This window comes from Gopherus evgoodei, chromosome 3 (assembly GCF_007399415.2).
Source record: "Gopherus evgoodei ecotype Sinaloan lineage chromosome 3, rGopEvg1_v1.p, whole genome shotgun sequence".
NCBI classification, from domain to species: Eukaryota; Metazoa; Chordata; order Testudines; family Testudinidae; genus Gopherus; species Gopherus evgoodei.
In genome coordinates this window covers 15,155,215-15,175,760 of record NC_044324.1, presented here as the reverse complement: position 1 = coordinate 15,175,760, position 20,546 = coordinate 15,155,215, and the positions used below count along the sequence as shown (strand labels likewise).

Below are 20,546 nucleotides of genomic sequence, written 5' to 3'. Positions count from 1 at the left end.
GGGGATGATTATAAAGAGGATTCACAGTGTAATATGCAACCCTTCAGTTCTGCAGGTGGACTCATCTCCCTGTAACAAAGCCCCTTTTAAATCTCTTCCACTGAGGCACCCCAGGCCCAGTCCTGTACACCCTTTTCACTGAAGTCAAGAGAGCACTGCATGCAAACTCTATACATGAGGAAGGTATGCCCATCCTCTTGGCATGAGCTAGGGGCCTGGATTCTTGTCCCTGCCTGGAATGAGACAGCTGGCACAAAGGGAACAGAACAAGGATCTGGCCCTAAGTATCAAACTATCTTCTCCTCCAGCCTTCTCTGTTTTCCCACCTCCTGTCTCTCTCTCTCTTTCCCCCAAAGACTTTTAGGGGTTCTACTAGTTCCTGTTTTACACACATCTCAACAGTAGGGTGACCAGATGTCCCGATTTTATAGGGACAGTCCCAATTTTGGAGTCTTTTTCTTACATAGGCTCCTATTACCCCCCACCCCGTCCCGATTTTTCCCACTTGCTGTCTGGTCACCCTCGCTCAACCCAGAAACCACAAGCAGAAGCAAAAAGAAATGTTGTGCTCCGAATCCTGGTATTACTGAAGTCAACAGGGCCAGTTCTGCTCTCACATCAGTTTAACATCCGCTGAACTCCACTGGCTTTGACCAGGTTACTCTCAATTTACCCTCCCATGAGCAAGGCCAGAAACAGGTCCAACTGGCGTCGTGCCACTGACTTCAACTGTATCAGGATTTGGCCCTCGTTTATTAGGTCTGTATCAAACATCTCATTTTTGTATTTGTCCAAAGGCAATTGCAAGCTGGATAGTAGACAGATAGTAGACAAATGCTGCACTCAAGCATTATACCTGATTGCTTATTGCAACAAGGAGCTGGTAAAAAGCATACCTGAGTGCTTAGTTAACCTTGTAGCCTCCCAAATCATCCCAATTAGACAGTTTCCTCTTAAAATTTGTTTATCCCCTACTATTGTCATCAGAAACACCCTAATAAAACCAATTCACCATGTTTTTGATTATACAGGTGAATGGGAATTTCAGCTCTGAGCAGCTAATCATGTGAATAAAAGCGGTTATCCCCACTGTGCAGAACGACACTGTGACAGATAAGACTGGTGTGAAGCAAATTACCTTTCCTTACAAAAAACAATTCATTATTTTTATTTTTAAATAGCGACATGCACTAAGGTTAAAGACCTTGCTCAAGCTATTCACCTAGAGGAGTAAGATTGGCAAATGAGCCTCTGGAACGAGCTTCACATCTGCCTCTTCTAAGCTAAGTTTATTCACAGTGGCAAAAAATGTAGTCTTAAGGCACAGGTTACAAAAGTGAGGAATGAGATAAGCAGCTTCTTTAAATGCTACAGGCACATCTCAGACCTGTTGTGACTGTCCACTCCTTCAGCAGGCTGGGGCCAGTTCAGGGAAGCCCTGGCTAGTCTATATGCCCATATGGCTATAATCCCAAGGAACCAGCTGCCATCTACTTGCCGGAGCACAGCATGGTCTGGCTATGCCATCTTCCCCTCTGCCCCAAAGAATGACCTGACATGCCCCCTACACTATGGGCTGCAGAAGGAGGGGTCAGTTAGCCTGACTTTATGCCAGTGGAGAACCAGGGGTGGCTCTAGGCATTTTGCCGCCCCAAGCACGGCAGGCAGGCTACTTTCAGCGGCTTGCCTGCGGGAGATCCGCCGAAGCCGCAGGACCAGTGGACCCTCCGCAGGCAAGTTGCCGAACGCAGCCTGCCTGCCGCCCTCGCGGTGCCGGCAGAGCGCCCCCCCGTGGCTTGCCGCCCCAAGCATGTGCTTGGCGTGCTGGGGCCTGGAGCTGCCCCTGTGGAGAACGCCTCCATGCGGGGCGGATTCCCCAGCTGGGGAGATCTGGCTGCTTTCTAACTTCTTCGCACCAGGACCAATGCCCAATAGGACCAGAGCGGGGCTCAGGATTGAATCCCACTGTTCTTCTATTCATCCACATCCGCGGATGTGTGAGTGAGTAGAATTTGTGCTGCTCTACACATCGTTTCTGGATCCAGGCCTTGGTCTCTGATCAGCAGGAGCTCCTGGTCCTCCATGTATTGCTCAGGCTGTAGTGCCAGCCAAAGCAATGCCCCATGCTGTCCCAGCTCATATCCAGTTCATAGGGTGGATCCCCATTCATGGGATTGTCACCTCTGAGCAGAATCTTACAGTGTCAAGGGAGGAAATGAAAGTCACACTGCAGGAAGGGGGCCTTCCGAAGCCTCCCAGCTTTATGCCACACTTGCTTGATGCTGAGGATGGGAATCCGAATCACAAACAGGACATCCTGCTAGACAGGAGACATAATGCAGAACATCTGTCACACCACCATGCTTTGTGGGAGTCATTGCCCCATGCAGGGGAAATGCAGATCAGGAATTTCACAGGAAGCAGAGAGACTGGCATCCCTACCTACTGTGTTCAGCTTAAATCACCCTGGTGACAGGGACCCTGCCTGCAATGCAGCGCTACTCCTGGACTCTGCTCATGAGTAATGTCATGTCATGTCTCCTGTCTCACTGTCATGCAAATAAGAAAACCTGTTTATTCTGTGTGCCAGGACCCAAGTCCTTGTTCCCCTTTTCCCAGCCCTGCTGATTAAATACAACAGCTGAAGAGGGAGCTTTCAGCTAGGTCAGACAGTCTATATGTACTTGCACAGCACCTAACCCAGTGACTCTCAGACCCATGACCGGGGCGCCTGGATGCTGTTATAGTACAAACAATAAACAATAATAGATCCAGTGCTGGAATTTCAGTGGTGAGAACTTTGGGGGATTAAGGGAAAAGACCGTGGGCCATCTGCACTATTCTCTTTTGTTTAAATTGATATCTTAATTTGAGATGTACTAAGTCTCATTAACAAGGGGAGGAAGGATGGTTAAAAAGATAAGCCACTGGCAAGAGTCCTGGGTACCACTTCTTCAGCTCTGATTCACTGCTGCACTTTGATTGAGTCATTTCACCACTATGTGCCTCAGTTTCCCTATCTATAACATGGCAATAAACAACCCCAGTCTCACAGAAGTGTGAGTCTTCATTCATGGCTATAAAGTGTTTTCAGCTCTTCAGATGAAAGGTGCTTGAAACAAGGTAGCATGGTCTTCTGTTAGCCCATTTCAACTATCCCCATATTGGCTGGGTACATGTCATCTCAGGATGGGATGCAGAGATAAAGTTTCTTGACCCTTTAAATTACTACTTCTTGGATCAGCTAGGCCTGGAACTCACAAGAGGAGAGGCAATTCTGATTTAGTCCTAAGTGGAGTACAGGTTCTGGACCAAGAGGTGAATATAGTTGAACCATTTAGTAATAGTGACCATAACATAATACATTTAACAACCCTCGGGGGGGGGGACACCAATGCAGCCCACCCCAGTAGCATTTAATTTCAGAGAGAAGAACTACACAAAAATGAGGAAGCCTGTTAAATAGAAGTTAAAAAGTACAGCGCCAAAAGTGAAGTCCCTGCAAGCTGCATGGAAACTTTTTAAAGACACCATAATCAAAGCTCAATTTAAATGCGTACTCCAAATTTAAAAACATAGTAAGAGGACAAAAAAAAAGTGCCACCGTGGCTAACCAACAGAGTAAAAAGTGGAAGTTAAATCCTATTGAGGAAAATAGAAAGGAGCATAAACTCTGGCAAGTGAAGTGTAAAAAAAAAAAAAAAAAACATAATTAGGAAAGCCAAAAGAAGAAATTAAAGAACAGCTAGCCAAAGATTCAAAAAGTAACAGCAAAAAAAAAAAAATTTAAGTACATCAGAAGCAGGAAGCCTGCTAACCAACCAGTTGGGCCACTGGACAATCGAGATGCTAAAAGAGCACTCAAGGAGAATAAGGCCATTGCTGAGAAACTAAACTAAAACTAAATGAATAAGGCCATTGCAGAGAAACTAAATGAATTCTTTGCAACAGTCTTCATGGTAGAGGATGTGAGGGAGACAAACCTGAGCCATTCTTTTTAGGTGACAAATCTGATGAACTGTCCCAGATTGAGGTGTCATTAGAGGGGGTTTTGGAGCAAATTGATATATTACACAGCAATAAGTCACCATGGCGAGATGGTATTCACCCGAATTCTGAAGGAACTCAAATGTGAAATTGCAGAACTACTAACTATGGTTTGTAACCTATCACTTAAATCAGCTTCTGTATGAGATGACTGGAGGATAGCTAATGTGACGCCAATTATTTTAAAAGGCTCCAGAGGCAATCCTTGCAATTACAGGCTGGTAAGCCTAATTTCAGTACCAAATTTGTTGAAACTATAGTAAAGAACAGAATTATCAGACACGTAGATGAACACAATTTGTTGGGGGAAGAGTCAATATGGTTTGTGTAAAGGGAAATCAAGCCTCACTAATCTACTAGAATTCCTTGAAGGGGTCAACAAGCATGTGGACAAGGGTGATCCAGTGGACATAGTGTACTTAGATTTTCAGAAAGCCTTTCATAAGGTCCTTCACTTAAGCAAAGTAAGCTGTCATGGGATAAGAGGGAAGGTCCTCTCATGGATCAGTAACCAGTTAAAAGATAAGAAACAAAGGGTAGGAATAAATTATCAGTTTTCAGAATGGAGAGATGTAAATAGTGGTGTCCCCCAGGAGTCTGAACTGGGAACAGTACTCTTCAACAGGTTCATAAGTGATCTGGAAAACAGGGTAAATACCAGTGAAGTGGCAAAATTTGCAGATGATACAAAACTAATCAAGATAGCTAAGTCCCAAGCAGACTGCAAAGATCCTTTTCTCACAAAACTGGGTGACCGGGCAACAAAATGGCAGATGAAATTCAATGTCAATAAATGCAAAGTAATGCACATTGGAAAACATAATCCCAACTATACATATAAAATAATGGAGTCTAAAGTATCTGTTACCACGCAAGAAAGAGATCTTGGAGTCATTGTGGATAGTTCTCTGAAAACATCCACCCAATGTGCAGTGGCAGTCAAAGAAGCCAACAGAATGTTGGGAATCATTAGGAAAGGGATCAATAATAAGACAGAAAATATCATATTGCCTCTATATAAACCCATGGTACGCCCACATCTTGAATACTGCACACAGATGTGGCAGCACATTTAAAACAAACAAAAGAAAGTATTTCTTCACACAATGCACAGTCAACCTATTCATGGAAGATAGGTCCATCAATGGCTATTAGCCAAGATGGGCAGGGATGGTGTCCCTAGTCTCTGTTTGCCAGAAGCTGGGAATGGGCGACAGGGGATGGATCACTTGATGGTTACTTGTTCTGTTCATTCCCTCTGAAGGACCTGGCATTGGCCACTGTTGGAAGACAGGATACTGGGCTAGATAAACCATTGGTCTTACTCTGTATGGCTGTTCTTATATTCACATTCTCAGCAGCTGCTGGCTGATTTTGGCACCTGTGGAGGTGAAAGTGGGATAGGAAATTAGGATCTGAGGTGAAAAGGTCCTTCAGATAGAGCCTTAGAGCCAACCAGACCTGGGGAGAAGTCTTGGGTTGTCATATTGTCAATGACAAGGGCTTGGAAGCTTAGATAGAAGAGTAACTTGTATTCTAGCTGTGTTGGCTATAAGAGAGAGGCTAGAGAGGCAGACAGAAGTGAAGTGAATACAAACAAGCTGAAGCTGGAGAAGAGGATGTCTCCAAGAACTGGGAATGAGATGCAAACACCTTCATTTCTAGATTACTAGCTCAGATGGGAGGCGGTCTCTGCCCGGCTCCTAGCAGCCAGGATCCACATCCCACAACCACCTCCCTAATTGGCTTTAAATTAGCTGCTTTGGCTGGCAGCCTCAGCCCAGAAACTATGATGGGTCACAAAAACGTACTTCCCCTCACCGCCCATAAGTGATCACTCCAGGGTTGAGGTAAACTTCGCTTCTGGATACCTCTGTTGTCTAGACAAATTCTGTCTGTGGCTGCCTGTCATAACCTAGTCCCAGATTTGGACCTTAGCGTCCAAAATATGGGGGTTAGCATGAAAACCTCCAAGCTTAGTTACCAGCTTGGACCTGGTAAAGCTGCCACCACCCCAAAAATTAGAGTGTTTTGGGGCACTCTGATCCCCCCAAACCTTCCCTGGGGACCCCAAAACCCAAATCCCTTGAGTCTCACAACAAAGGGAAATAAACCTTTTCCCTTCCCCCCTCCAGGTGTTCCTGGAGAGATGCACAGAAGCAAGCTCCATGAATCTAAACAGAGGGATTCACCCTCCCCGTTTCCAGCCTTGGAAAACAGAAGTACTGAGAGCTAATCTCTCTTCCTCCCTCACCCAGAGGGAAAGCAAAGTCAGGCTAGTAAATCTAACACACACAGATTTCCCCCTGACTTCTTCCTCCCACCAATTCCCTGGTAAGCACAGACTCAATTCTCTGGAGTTCCCCACTAAAGAAAAACTCCAACAGGTCTTAAAAAGAAAGCTTTATATAAAAAGAAAGAAAAATACATTAAAATGGTCTCTCTGTATTAAGGTGACACATACAGGGTTAATTGCTTAAAAGGAATATGAATAAACAGCCTTATTCAAAAAGAATACAAGTCAAAACACTCCAGCAACTACATACATGTAAATACAAAAAACCAAACCTATCTTTGTACTCACAACTTGGATACAGAAGATTAGAAAGCAGGAAATAGAAAAATCCTTCCCATAGCCGAGAGGGACAGATTCAAGACAAAGAACTCAGACACAAACTTCCCTCCACCCAGACCTGAAAAAGTCTGGTTTCCTGATTGGTCCTCTGGTCAGGTGCTTCAGGTTACCTCTTTCCAGGTGTAAGAGACATTAACCCTTAGCTATCTGTTTATGACACTGCCAATCCTTCATCAACACAGAATTAACTTTTAAAACGTCTTTCAGTTACACTGAAGCTTAACTGAGCTTGCTTTGGGTTTGAAGAGTGCCTCAAAGAAGGGCAAAGTTGCAACCATTGATTTTAATGTAGGAGTGACAGTGCAACTTGGCCCACTTTAACTCATTGATATGAAGTTTTCCTCCAGCACCATCTCAAATACAAAATTAATGTACCAGCCCAGCACATCTATCACTGAAGACAATGTGAATTGTATGAATGTGTCTGCCAGCAGAATTTGGTCCCATATGTTCGACAATATCTCCTTTATGTGTGTCACTAAGAGCTGATGGAGTATTATGAGTAATACTGTTTGTTATGGATTTAGCTGCTCTTTAAATTAGCAAATTGTTTGGAAACCCAAATTTGGTTGCCTATGACTCTGTTCATTACTCACATTCGCTGAACAGTTTCGACAGAAACATTTTCAGACCAGAGGCTCTTCAGCAACAGTTTACTTTGACTATTCGCACCTTTTGTTCCATGATCTTAAAGTGCCTTACGAACAACTGAATCTCACGCTGCCTCTGTGGAGTGATGCGACCTGCAATTTAATGATGGGTTCCTGATCTGAAGAAGTGAAATGATTCACCCAAGGTCACACAGGGAATCAGTGGCGGAGTTGGTAATGGAACCGTGGAGTCCTGACCATTAGTTTTGTAAAACCATGGACAGTTTGGGGAAGCACCAACTGATTGGGGCAAAAGCAAATGCAGCATCTGTTTCCAAAAATGAAAGCGTGATCCTGGCAGTTACTGACCAGTCAGACCACATGCAGCTTGTTAGTGTACTGGGAAAATAATCTGGTCGCTTAAGAGGTTTTGCCGCTCTGGTGACTCAGCAATGGGAGAATTTCTCTTTCTAACAGACCGGGAGCGATCTCTTCAATGAGCTACTTGTCTTTGTTTCTCTGTTCCCTAGGTCTTGCAACTGCCACCATGGGGGCTCTGCTGTGGGATCTCTTGCTGCTGTGCTTGTTTGCCCATGTGCTTGGCGACTGTCAGAGGGACTGCCTGAGCTGCAACAGACACTTGTACAACCAACAGGACAACTTCAATGTTCTCGTAAGTCAGTCAAGGCCATAGCCTCACTCACTCTCCAGCAATTGACATGCAGCTGTCCCAGGTGCATCAGAAAGGCTGCCTGTCCCAATGTCACCAGCATTAGGAATAGATAACATAGGCAATCACCTAGAGCCACATCAGGAGGTGGGGGGCAGTAGAATTGGTAAAGTGCTTCACTGGACTAAATGTGCCCTTCTATCCCTCTTTGTTTGTTTGTTTGAAATATACCAGGGTCATCTTGCACCCTACAGTGAGATCCCCACCTGCACCCATCCACTCCAGAATCCTTTATTTCTTTGCATTAGCAGCCAGGGCAGCCTCATGCAAAGGATTCTCGGGAGCATTTGGAAGTAAGGGGGGAGATCAGATCCGTCCATCACCTCGGGCTTCCAGTGACCGACCTGGGGGCTGCTTTGCAGGAGAGCTGTATTATCTACGAATGTGTCAGACATCCAGCTATATTTTTATGGCTGCAGATTAAGATGATCAATGGCTAGTGCAGGGGTGGCCAGCCTGGGGCTCCAGAGCCACATGCAGCTCTTCAGAAGTTAACATGCAGCTCCTTGTATAGGCACCGACTCTGGGGCTGGATCTACAGGTGCCAACTTTCCAGTGTGCCAGGGTGCTCACTGCTCAGCCCCTGGCTCTGCCACAGGCCCTGCCCCCACTCCACCCCTTCCCGCCCCCTCCCCCAGAGCCTCTTGCATGCCATGAAACAGCTGATGGGGAGGTGCAGGGAAAGAGGGGGAGGTGCTGATTGGAGGGGCTGGCGGTGTACGGGAAGCGCTGGGAGCAGGATGGGGGAGCTGATAGGGGGGTGGCTGACGTATTATTGTGGCTCTTTGGCAATGTACATTGGTAAATTCTGGCTCCTTCTCAGGCTCAGGTTGGCCACCCATGGGCTAGAGGGACTAGTCAAGTAAATACAAAGCATAGAAACAAGGGGCTGATTCTGAGCTAGCTTGACCTGGTGTAAATCAGGAGTAATCCTACTGAAGTTAATGGAGTTACACCAGTGTAAAACTAGAATAGCACAGTAGTGAATCAGGTCCACCCTCGTCATCTCTGAATTTGTTAGGAGCCCTGGGAGGCATCTCATAAAGCTGGAATCCTCTGTGGGACCCGTATGTTTGGCACAGCATACCTATTACATAGCACTGTGTGCAGCTATTGTATTATGTGCAGGGCAAGCAAGGGTAAAGGCCTTCATTTTAGGAGCAGCAGGTCACAAGTTCTCACCCAGCTGTCACCTGTGTGCAGGTCAATTAGACACAGAGGTCTTATTTCCAGCAACGATCCTAGAATTTCCACGATTGATTACACTAGGACACTTGCTTCTTGGACTTTTGACACTACAGCAATGGGTGCATTACAAGTAACGCAGAAAGACAGGCTTGCTGGGGTTGTGGACACACCAGTGGGCAATTTCAATCTGATATGTTGAGGGCCCCCATGGTAGTCAGAAAGCTGAGATCTTGGTGGTCTCAGCTTCCCACTCCCCAAACTAGGGTTGCCTGGTGTCTGGTTTTCAACAGGAGAGTCCAATCGAAAAGGGAACCTGGTCAGTTCCGGTCAGCACTGCTGACCAGACACTAAAAGTTTGGCTGCCTACAGTAACTGGCCTCTGCCACCAGGGGGCAGGAAGAGCAGCAGCTGCTGCTGGAGCCTGGAGGAGCACTCAGGAAAGGCTCGGGGGGAGGGAGGTACTGGTGGCTCCCGCATCCTGCCCGGAGCGTGGCTCTGCCTGCCCCATTTACCCCCAACCCCAACCCCCAGAGCCCGGCTCTCCCTCTCCCATCTCGTCCCAGTTACTCACCCCTGGAGCCCAGCTCTCTCTGCAATGTCCTGCCCCAGTCACCTCTAGAGCCCTGCTCAGCTGGCTGGGGTGGTGGTGGAGAGAGCAGTGAGTGACAGGGGAGGGAAGAAGAGAAGCAAGGGTGGGGCCTTGAGGGAAGGAGGTGGAGTTAGGGGCAAGGCCTCAGGGGAAGAGGCAGAGCAGGGGTGCGGGAGAGGTTCCAGTGCTTCAGTTTTCACAAATGAGAAAGTTGACCACCCTACCCCAAAACAATCTCTAGGCCCAAGCTGCTCATAGATACAATCTGAGCCATTTCCTGATGTGACTGTCCTGAGGGCAAAAGGGTTTTTCAAAGTGTCAACCCTCGAGTCAGCCCAGACAGAGACAAGACTGTTGGGAGCGATAGCACCTGGATCACAGCTGGCTTGAACCAAACATTTCACTACTGTCCCCGCTATTCTACTGTAGCTTTAAGCCCATACAGAAGAATGGTCCAGCTTTTCTGCTTCTGCACATCCCCTTCTCTCTCTCTGGCACAGTGTTAGGCAATGAGTCCTGACCAGTTTTATTGGCAACAATGTGTTTGAAAGGTCTTGTCTGGCTCTACAAATTTCTGTTGAAGTTTATGACTCATGAGAGATACCACAAAATGCACCGGGCAAAGGAATGGAAAATCCCAGCTCATAAAAAACCAGTCTCAGTAACTGCACCCAGGAGAAGGGCTCCTGCAATTTGCCTAGGGAGTTACAGCTGGGTTCAAGGAGAGTCAGGATTTGATTTGTATCTGGTGCATATTAATAGTCAATGGAAAGTGGCTGATAGAATGCCCATCCCTATGGATCATAGAATATCAGGGTTGGAAGGGACCTCAGGAGATCATCTAGTCCAACCCCCTGCTCAAAGCAGGACCAATCCCCAACAGGCCCCCTCAAGGATTGAACTCACAACCAGGGGCGGCTCTTGGCATTTTGCCGCCCCAAGCATGGCAGGCAGGTTGCCTTTGGCGGCTTGCCTGTGGGAGGTCCGCCGAAGCCGTGGGACCAGGGGACCGTCCGCAGGCAAGCCGCCAAAGGCAGCCTGCCTGCTGCCCTCACAGCACCAGCAGGGCGCCCCCCGTGGCTTGCCGCCCCAAGCACGCGCTTGGCATGCTGGGGCCTGGAGCCGCCCCTGCTCACAACCCTGGATTTAGCAGGCCAATGCTCAAACCATTGAGCTATCCCTCAGTAGCAGCTTCTACTCCTTGGTGTCCTGTGCAGAGGAAGAATTTCCAAGGATTTGTATTTACACTGGAAGAAGTGGATAAAAGGCCTGAAATCAACCCCCACCCCATCACAGGGTTTAGGTGGCAGAGCTGGGGGATCTAATGCACCAGCTTTACCATGTCTCTGACTTCAGACTGACACAGTCTGCTATCAGATCTGCTGCACTGCGAGTCCTAGTCCACAAACACTCATGTTCAGGGCTGGCTTTAGATGCCTCCTGGTGTCAACTGATTGAGGTGTAAGGAAAAGGATTTACAAAGTTGGTCACACTAATCTGGCCACATGATGATGATAGATTAGGCCCAATGAATCCTGTTGCTGAATGCATACTGGCCACCCCACTGTCTAGTGGTTAGTGCTCTTATCTGTACAATTGTTTAGATTCCATTCAGTCTCCTGTTACCTGTGTCAGTGGCGGTAAGGGGTTGTGCAGGAAGCCTGCTCAACTTAACAGGGACCACTCTGACCAGTTGGGCTCTGAAGAGCCAATTATTCATATTGATTTTAGAGTGCACTTGCCTTCCCACTCCAGGCTAGGGATGGACAAGGGTTACACTCAGGCAGGTGTGGTGATACACAGCTAAAAGCCGAGGGAGAAATGTCCCTCTTCTACCAGGGTTAAGGGAGCAGAACTCCCCACAGGTCCATCTCAGCTCTAGTTGGGTTTGGATGAACTCTCCCATCCTTATTGTGCCTCTTTCATACAAACCACTGCCACTAGAAGTGCTAAATACCCAGAGAGAAGCAGTTCTTGTGTGATGTCCAGGCTCAACTGTGTAAATCCAAAAGGTCTAGATTATTCTTCATTATTTGGATTACTGGGAGGGCTAGAAGCCCCAGTCATAAACCAGGAGTCTTTGGCAAGGACCTGTACAAACCTAGAATAAAGAGACAAGTCCCTGCTCCAAAGAGCTTACAGTCTCCGTAGCGTCAGCCAAACTTTTGGCTGCTCATCTGAACCTTTGTCCCCTTTCGGAAGCTCAGCCACTGCTATTGCAACCCACAGCTTGGAATAAAGGCGTTGGCCACGTTACAATTTCATGAATGAGTATTACTTGAAAGTATATTAAGTCGCATCCTCTCTTTTGCATGTAAAATAGTGCGTTGAAGACACACACACAAACTCTACCTTTGGCTGAATCCAGCCTGGGTTGGCAATGATCAAAAGCAGCTGCTGCCTGTTTGGTGGTCTCTGTGAAACATTCTCCGTGTCTTTACCCCCCCCCCTTTCCAGTGCCCAGATATCCCCAACATAACGGATAATAGCCGGTTTTCTTTCTCAGCATTCTCAGTACAGAGACCAACAACTACATGGACCAGGGAGGGTGCATGGTCATCTGACTCCTAGAAATGGTCTCTCCTCCAGGGCAAGGTTGAGGCATGGCGATGGAGGCAGCTGGCACGATCATTCCTCCTGTTGTAAATGTTCTGGGATAACTAAAGGACTTCAAACTCCAGGGCTGTCAAGCTAGCAGTAAGTGCATTCCGAATGGAAACTTTTAATTGGAAAGGAATGAATCTGCATGTCAGACTCGACTCCTCGACCCCAACAGACATGAGGCTTGGGAGCTGGCGCGTAACTTTATAATCTATTTTTTAGACACATTTTTAGAAACAATGCTAAGCTTTGCTAGTCTCCTGAGTCACCTCCAATCTAACTTGTCTCAACAACTCATCCCTGTTGCCAGCTGTTTGTCCCTCAGGACTCAGCCTTACACGTACAAAGGAAAACTGTCTTTGTCGAGACCAGCGAGTCTCACTGTGCCAATACAAGGCAACTTTCTGATCTGATTCGACATATACACTGATTAATGAGCACTACTTAGTTCTGAGCATCTCCTGATGCAGATCACACATGTGGAGAGGGGCAGAGCAGGACTGGAAGGATAGGAAAAAGGACATTTCTATCCTCCCTATCCTATGATGAAAATGAAGAGCCTGATCCTGAGAGGTGAGGAGTAGCTGCATCTGTCCTGGAATTCAGTAGGATCTGCATTTGCTTACCACTCTCCGGATCAGGCCCTAGCTTCCCTAGGGAAGTTTGTGTCTCTAGATCAGTATCTTCTCATTCCTTGGTTATCACTGCTCCCATCTTTCTAGCCTGTTGTGCAGGAAAATGAGACTTGCCTTCAGCACTTGATTAAAGAGCACACAGGCATGAGAGCCATTAGAGACTCTGGCCAGTACTTTTTCACAGTTCATAATGCTTTCTTTTCCTCTCTATTGATCCTCTGTGACAGCCTTGGTAATCGACTTTCTTTCCCTATTGTTCTTTTCTACTTGGTATATATTGATTTCCCCTCCCCTTTCTATTTCTTAACAAGCCCAAGCCAATACATCACTGCAGTGTTTTACTTGCGTTTGTCATGGTGACATGTCCTAAGTCACTTGGGTACATTTCACAGGATACATCTTCTGCACTGAATGCCCTGCAGGATCCATCACCCTGCAGCAGATGGGCCAGATTTGACCTGCAGGAGGCACCTTCTACATCAACAAACCTCCTATAAATGTTCTGCAGAAGTTAATTCCTATTGTGGGGGGTCTTTCTAAGGACCCTCAGTGCACCTGTTAGCTGCAGGAGTGGGAAGCAGTATGGCCCAATGGTTGGGGCACTACCCTAGGTCTTGCATTCCCATCCTGGCTCTGCCATTAACTTGCCAAGTGACCTTGGACAAATCATTCTCAGTGCCCATGTTTCCCCAATTGTAGAATGGGGATAATAATGCTTAGATGATGATTACCAGATACTATGGTGATGGGCACAGTGTAATTGCCAAGCTACAGCCAACCAAGACATCAGCTGATCATGGTGCCCCCACATCACCCATCTTCCAAACCTTTCAAATCTTTGCATTAGGTTTATGTTTTGTAAGTGTGATTCTGGCCAGTGCCGACCTGGAAAGGCCCGGGGGAGGGAGGGGTAGAGATGGTTGGGATGGTGGGGAATGCACTGCACTTCCCTGGGTAGAACTACACTGTAAAGAAAACCCATGGCAGTGACTCTCAGAGCCCAAGTCAATTGACTGAGGCTCGTACTTCAGGGCTAAAAATAACAGCATAGATGTTCCCACTTTAGCTGGATTCTAGGCTCTGAAATCCACTCCGTGGGGAGGGACTTGAAGCCCGGGTTCCAGCCCAAATGGGAGCATTTACATTAGTATTTTTAGCCCCATAGGGCAATCCCCACAAGCCCCAGTCACTTGACCTGGGCTCTGAAACTTAGTACCGTGAGTTTTTCTTTGCAGTGTAGACATATCCTCTGAGCTTTCTGGCTCTGTTTGCCAAGAGAAGACTCATCATAAAGTGCACATGGATTGTCTTTTAACACGTGTGGATTTTACAGCTCTCTAATGAGAGAATTATTGAGTGCAATGCATTCCAGTAGCACCAGGAGGCCACAGCGAAGATCAGGGCCTACTGCGCAGGTGCCTGTCGATTTAGATAGTGAGTTCTTCAGAGCAGGGACTATCCCAAAGAGTTTACAACCTAAATGGATACAGACAAAGGACGCATCTTTGTCCCCATTCTATAGATAAGGAACAGAGGTGAAGTAACTTGCCCAAAGCCACAAAGATTCTCTGTCAGAACAAATGACTCACCCCATAATTCCCAAGCTCTCTCCCAAGGCCTTCACCACAAAACCAGTCTTCCTCTCTATTCTCCTGCTTAAAAAAACATGGAATGACAATTGACTTTTTCAGTCTGCACTCTTTTAGACCTGGAGAGCAGCAACAGGGTATTTAATACCTCATACAGCTTAACCGCTCCCAGGGATGAGTGTGGTATAAAAACCTAGATAGACAAAACAGTGTAACCGGCAGTAGAGTAAAACTTAGGGTATGTCTACACTACGGGATTATTCCAATTTTACATACAGGTTTTGTAAAACAGATTGTATAAAGTCGAGTGCATGCGGCCACACTAAGCACATTAATTCAGCGGTGTATGTCCATGTACCAAGGTTAGCGTCAATTTCTGGAGCATTGCACTTTGGGTAGCTATCCCGTAGCTATCCTATAGTTCCCGCAGTCTCCCCCACCCATTGGAATTCTGGGTTGAGATCCCAATCCAAAAACAGTGTCGAGGGTGACTCTGAGTAAATGTCATCACTCATTCCTTCCTCCATGAAAGCAACAGCAGACAATCATTTCGCGCCCTTTTTCCCTGGATTGCCCTGGCAGACACCATAGCATGGCAACCATGGAGCCCGTTTTGCCTTCTGTCACTGTCACCGTATGTGTACTGGATGCTGCTGACAGATGCGGTACTGCAGTGCTACACAGCAACATTCATTTGCCTTTGCAAGGTAGCAGAGATGGTTACCATCCCTATTGCACCATCTGCCATTGTAAATTGGCGATGAGATGACGGTTATTAGTCATTTTGTACCGTCTGCTGCTGTCATGGGTGCTCCTGGCTGGCCTCGCTGAGGTTGGCCAGGGGCACATGGACAAAAATGGGAATGACTCCCCAGGTCACTCCCTTCTTTATGTTTTGTCTAAAAATAGAGTCAGTCCTGCCTAGAATATGGGGCAAGTATACTAGAGAACCAGAAAGCACAGCTGCTCCAGGTCAGAGCCCCAGAGATCCTGCAGAAATGATGAGCTGCATGCCATTCTACTGGGTGCCCCTGCAACAACCCCACCCATTGCTTCCCTCCTCCCCCAACCCTCCTGGGCTACCGTGGCAGTGTTCCCCCATTTGTGTGATGAAGTAATAAAGAATGCAGGAATAAGAAACACTGACTTTTTAGTGAGATAAAATGAGGGGGAGGCAGTCTCCAGCTGCTGTGATAGTCCAGGCAGGACATTAAAAGGTGGGGGAGAGAGGAGGCCAGCCTCCCGCTGCTATGATAGTCCAGGCAGTACAGAATCTTTTCTTTAGACATGAAAGGGGAGGGCTGATAGAGCTCAGCCCCCAGTTGCTATGATGAGGACCGTTACCAGCCGTTCTGTACCATCTGCCAGAAATGACCAGGAGTCATTCCCATTTTTACCCAGGTGCCCCCAGCCGACCTCACCGAGGCCAGCCAGGAGCACTCACGGGCTGATGATGACAATGGATAGCAGTCATATTGTACCATCTGCCACCGGGAAGGGGATGCTGGTGTTCAGCACTGCAGCACCCTGTCTACCAGCAGCATGCAGTAGACATAGGGTGACATTGAAAAAAGGAGAGAAACTTTTTTTTTCCCTTTTCTTTTGGAGGGGGGAAGGGTGTAAATTGACGACATATACCCTGAAACACCCGGGAAAATGTGTTTGACTCTTCAGGCATTGGGAGCTCAGCCAAGAATGCAAATACTTTTTGGAGACTGCAGGGACTATGGGATAGCTGCAGCACAAAAGGGTGGCAATGTGAAAAGTGAAATTTGTCAATATCACTTTTCACAACAGACTTAGTGCTCCGTTGCCACCCTTACTTCTGCATTGCTGCTGCCACCTGGAGCTGACTAGGTGAGGAACTGGGGGTGAGGAGATCCTGAGTCTGGGCTACCTCCTAGTGAGGAATTACAAGGGGGAGGAGAACCCAGGTGTACTGAAAGCTGGAGCTCTTTTAAAAAAAAAAAAAAAAAAAAAAAAAAAAGCACACAGGTTGTGCTTCCCTTGACATATTCCTGCGCCTCCCTTGGGCGGTCCGCCCCATAGTTCAAGAACCACTGTACTAAAGCAGGGGTCCTTAATCTTTTCTGAATCGCACCCCACCATAGAATTTTTTTTAAAACTTAGAGCCCCATCCCTTTTTACAACAGCAAAAATGATACTGCTACATTACCATGTACTCCTCAGACAAGGCACCCAAACTACCCTAACTGCCCCCAGAGATGCCAGCCTATCTTATTCACATGTCAAGTCTTCAAATTGTGTATTGTAGGATATTAGCTTTATAACTTCTCATACACAGCTCTGGTAGTCAATGTGCTGCTTTGGTACCACAGCAACCTTTCCTTTTTCATACAAGTGCTCTACCTTCATGATCTGACCAAATAAAGTTTGCATACGGAGACATGTTAGCCATGTGTCTAATGACACTTGGAGAGCTGGCCACCTGATTCAGCAGGTTATGCTGAGCACCAGCTGAATCATAGGACTGGGAGGGACCTTGAGAGGTCATCTAGTCCAGTCTCCTGCGCTCATAGTGGGACTAAGTATTATCTAGACCATCCCTAACATATGTTTGTCTAACCTGCTCTTAAATGATGGAGATTGCACAACCTCCATCAGCAATTTATTCCAGTGCTTAGTTATCTTGATAGTTAGGAAGTTTTTCCTAATGTCCAACCTAAACCACCCTTGCTGCACCTTAACCTCATTGCTTCTTATCCTATCCTCAGTGGTCAATGAGAACTTTCCTCCCTCCTTGTAACAACCTTTTATGTAGTTTTAAACTTTTATGTTCCCCCTCAGTCTTTTCTTCTCCAGACTAAACAAACCCAATTTTTTCAAACTTCCCTCAAAGGTCATATTTCCTAGACCTTTAATCATTTTTGTTGCTCTTCTCTGGACTTTCTCCAATTTGTCCACATCTCTCCTGAAATGTGGCACCCAGAACTCGACACAATTCTCCCATTGAGGCCTAATCAATGCTAAGTAGAGCGGAATAATTACTTCTCACGTCTTGATTACAACATACCTGCTAATACATCCCAGCACGATGTTTGCTTTTTTTGCAGCAGTGATCCACTATGGCCCCCAGATCCCTTTCCGCAGTACTCCTTCCTAGGCAGTCATTTCTCATTCTGTATGTGTGCAAATGATTGTTCCTTCGTAAGTTGAGTACTTTGCATTTGTCCTCATTGAATTCATCTTACTGATGTCAGACCATTTCTCCAGTTTGTCCAGATCATTTTGAATTTTAATGCTATCCTCCAAAACACTTGCAGTTCCTCCCAGCTTGGTTTTGTCCACACACTTTATAAGTGTACTCTCTGTGCCAGTGGTTTTCAAACTTTTTGCATTGGTGATCCCTTTCACACAGCAAGAATCTCAGTGTGACTTCCCCCGATCCATGAAAAATGGGAGGGGTAATTTAATTTAATGGGGGCTGGGAACTGTCAGTCCCAAGGAGTTGACAGCTCATGAACCACCTTGTGACCTCCTGAGGGGTCATGACCCCCAGTTTGAGAACCCTAGCACTATGCCATTATCTAAATCATTGATGAAAATATTGAACAGAACCAGACCCACAACTGATTCCTGTGAGATGCCCACTTGATAGGCCCTTCCAGCTTGATTGTGAACCACTGATAACTACTCTCAGGGAACTGTTTTCCAACCAGTTATGCAGCCATCTTATAGTAGCTCCATATAGCTTATATTTCACTAGTTTGTTTATGAGACGATCACGCTAGACAGTATAAAAAGCCTTACTAAAATCAAGATATACACATCTACTGCTTGCCCCCCCGTCCACAAGACTTGTTACTCTGACAAAGAAAGCTATTAGGCTGGTTTAACATGATTTGTTCTTGACAAATCCATGCTGACTGTTACCTATCACCTTATTATCTTCTAAGTGTGGACTGATGTAGAGAAAGTTAATAAAGTGTTATTTACTCCTTCTCATAACACAAGAACTAGGGGTCACTAAATGAAATTAATAGGCAGCTGGTTTAAAATAAATAAAAGGAAGTATTATTCACACAATGCACAGTCAACCTGTGGAACTCTTTGCCAGAGGATGTTATGTAGGCCAAGACGATAACAGAGTTCAAAAAAGAACTAGATAAATTCACGGAGGATATTGGCTATTAGCCATAATGGTCCAGGATGGTGTCCCTAGCCTCTGTTTGCCAGAAGCTGGGAATGGGTGACAGGGGATGGATCAATGATGATTATCTGTTCTGTTCATTCCCTCTGAATCACCTGGCATTGACCACTGTCAGAAGACAGGATACTGGGCTAGATGGACCTTTGGTCTGACCCAGTATGCTGTTCTTATGTTTGCAAACTAATTACTTAATTATTTGCTCCATTATCTATCCAGGTTCTGAAGTTAAAATGACTGGTCTGTAATTCCCCAGGTTCCCCTTTTTATAGATTGGCACTATATTTTCCCTTTTCCAGTCCTCTGGAATCTCACTCATCTTCCATGACTTTTTTAAGATAATCACTAATGGCTCACATATCTCCTCAGTCAGCTCCTTGAGTATTCTAGGATGTATTTCATCAGGCCCTGGTGACTTGAAGACATCTAACTTCTCTAAGTAATTTTTAACTTGTTCTTTCCCTATTTTAGTCTCGGATCCTTCCTCATTTTCATTGGCATTCACTATATTAGACGTCCAATCATTATTAACCTTTTTGTTGAAAACTGAAACAAAAAAAAGTCAGTTAGCACTTCTGCCATTTCTATATTTTCTGTTATTGTTTTCCCTCCCTTCATTGAGTAATGGGCCTACCCTGTCCTTGGTCTCTCTCTTGCTTCTAATGTAGTTGTACTGAGTATCCTCAGCACCTTGAAGGATCAGGCTCTTAACAAGGTGTGGGGAATGACTGCCTTCTGTGTGTAACAATTTGTAAACTGCTTTGGTGTGTGCAATGTATGACTTTAAGGAAGGTTGTGAAGTGGCTTTGGCTTAGCCACTGTATGATTATGATTGTTTTTTTCACTGACAAATGAAACTCTTTGTTGTGGCTGGATAAGGTGGTCTGAGTTCCCTACACTCAGGGCACAGCTGCAGGGGTAGAGCTGAAGTCATTAGAGTGCCTAGTTTGAGAAATGCAACCTGAATTCTATGCCAGGTCTCAACACCACTAACTCAAATTTGACCTGGTTCACTGCACTCCCCTAAAGTTTGATGTCCCCCAGTTGAGAACCTAGAGCACAACAGTGCCCCAGTTACAGTTACCTCCTCCTGTACGTTCTACCCTGTAACCATGCACAGGACATGCACTGCAAATGACTCGGTCCCAGAAAGGTTTATATTCTACACTGGAGGTGGGCAAACTAGGGCCCTCGGGACCATCCTGCCCAGGCCCTGAGCTCCCGTCCAGGGAGGCTAGCCCCCGGCCCCTTCCCTGCTGTCCTGTCCCCCTGCAGCAACGTTGCCGCATGGGCAGCAGGGCTGCGAGCTTTTGCTACCCTGAGCGGCATGGTAAGGGAGTAGGGGCAGGAGGTCGGGGGGGAGCAGTTAGGGGACAGGGAGTGGTTGGATGGGGTGGAGGTTCTCCGGGGCAGTCAGGGGATGAGGAGCAGGGGGGTAGGATGGGGGTGGGGTCCCAGGAGGGAGCAGTCAGGAGACAAGGAGCAAGGGGATTGGATCGGGAGTGGGGTTCAGGGGGCGATTGGGGCAGGGGTTCATGATGGGGCAGTCAGGGGACAAGGAGCAGGGGGAGTTGAATGGGTCATGAGTTCTGAGGGGTGCAGTCAGAGGATGGGAAGTGGGCGGGGGCAGAGAGAGAGCAGGGGCCAGGCCCTCCATACAGTTTTGCAACCCTGATGTGGCCCTCAGGCCAAAAAGTTTGCCCACCCCTGTTCTACACCAAGCCCTTGATTAGTTCTGAGGGCAAGTCTACATTTAAAATGCTGCATCGGCACA

The 20,546-nt window shown here is 46.7% G+C and overlaps 1 protein-coding gene across 1 annotated transcript in view; it reads left to right on the top strand.

Moving 5' to 3' along the window:
• PNOC (prepronociceptin) overlaps window positions 1-20,546 on the top strand; it is a 40,552-nt gene that overhangs the window by 7,678 nt on the left and 12,328 nt on the right. The window contains exon 2 of the mRNA XM_030555156.1: window positions 7,803-7,945. Coding sequence (XP_030411016.1) covers window positions 7,820-7,945 — 126 coding nt within the window. The 5' untranslated portion in view covers window positions 7,803-7,819. The remainder of the gene's footprint in view (window positions 1-7,802; window positions 7,946-20,546) is intronic.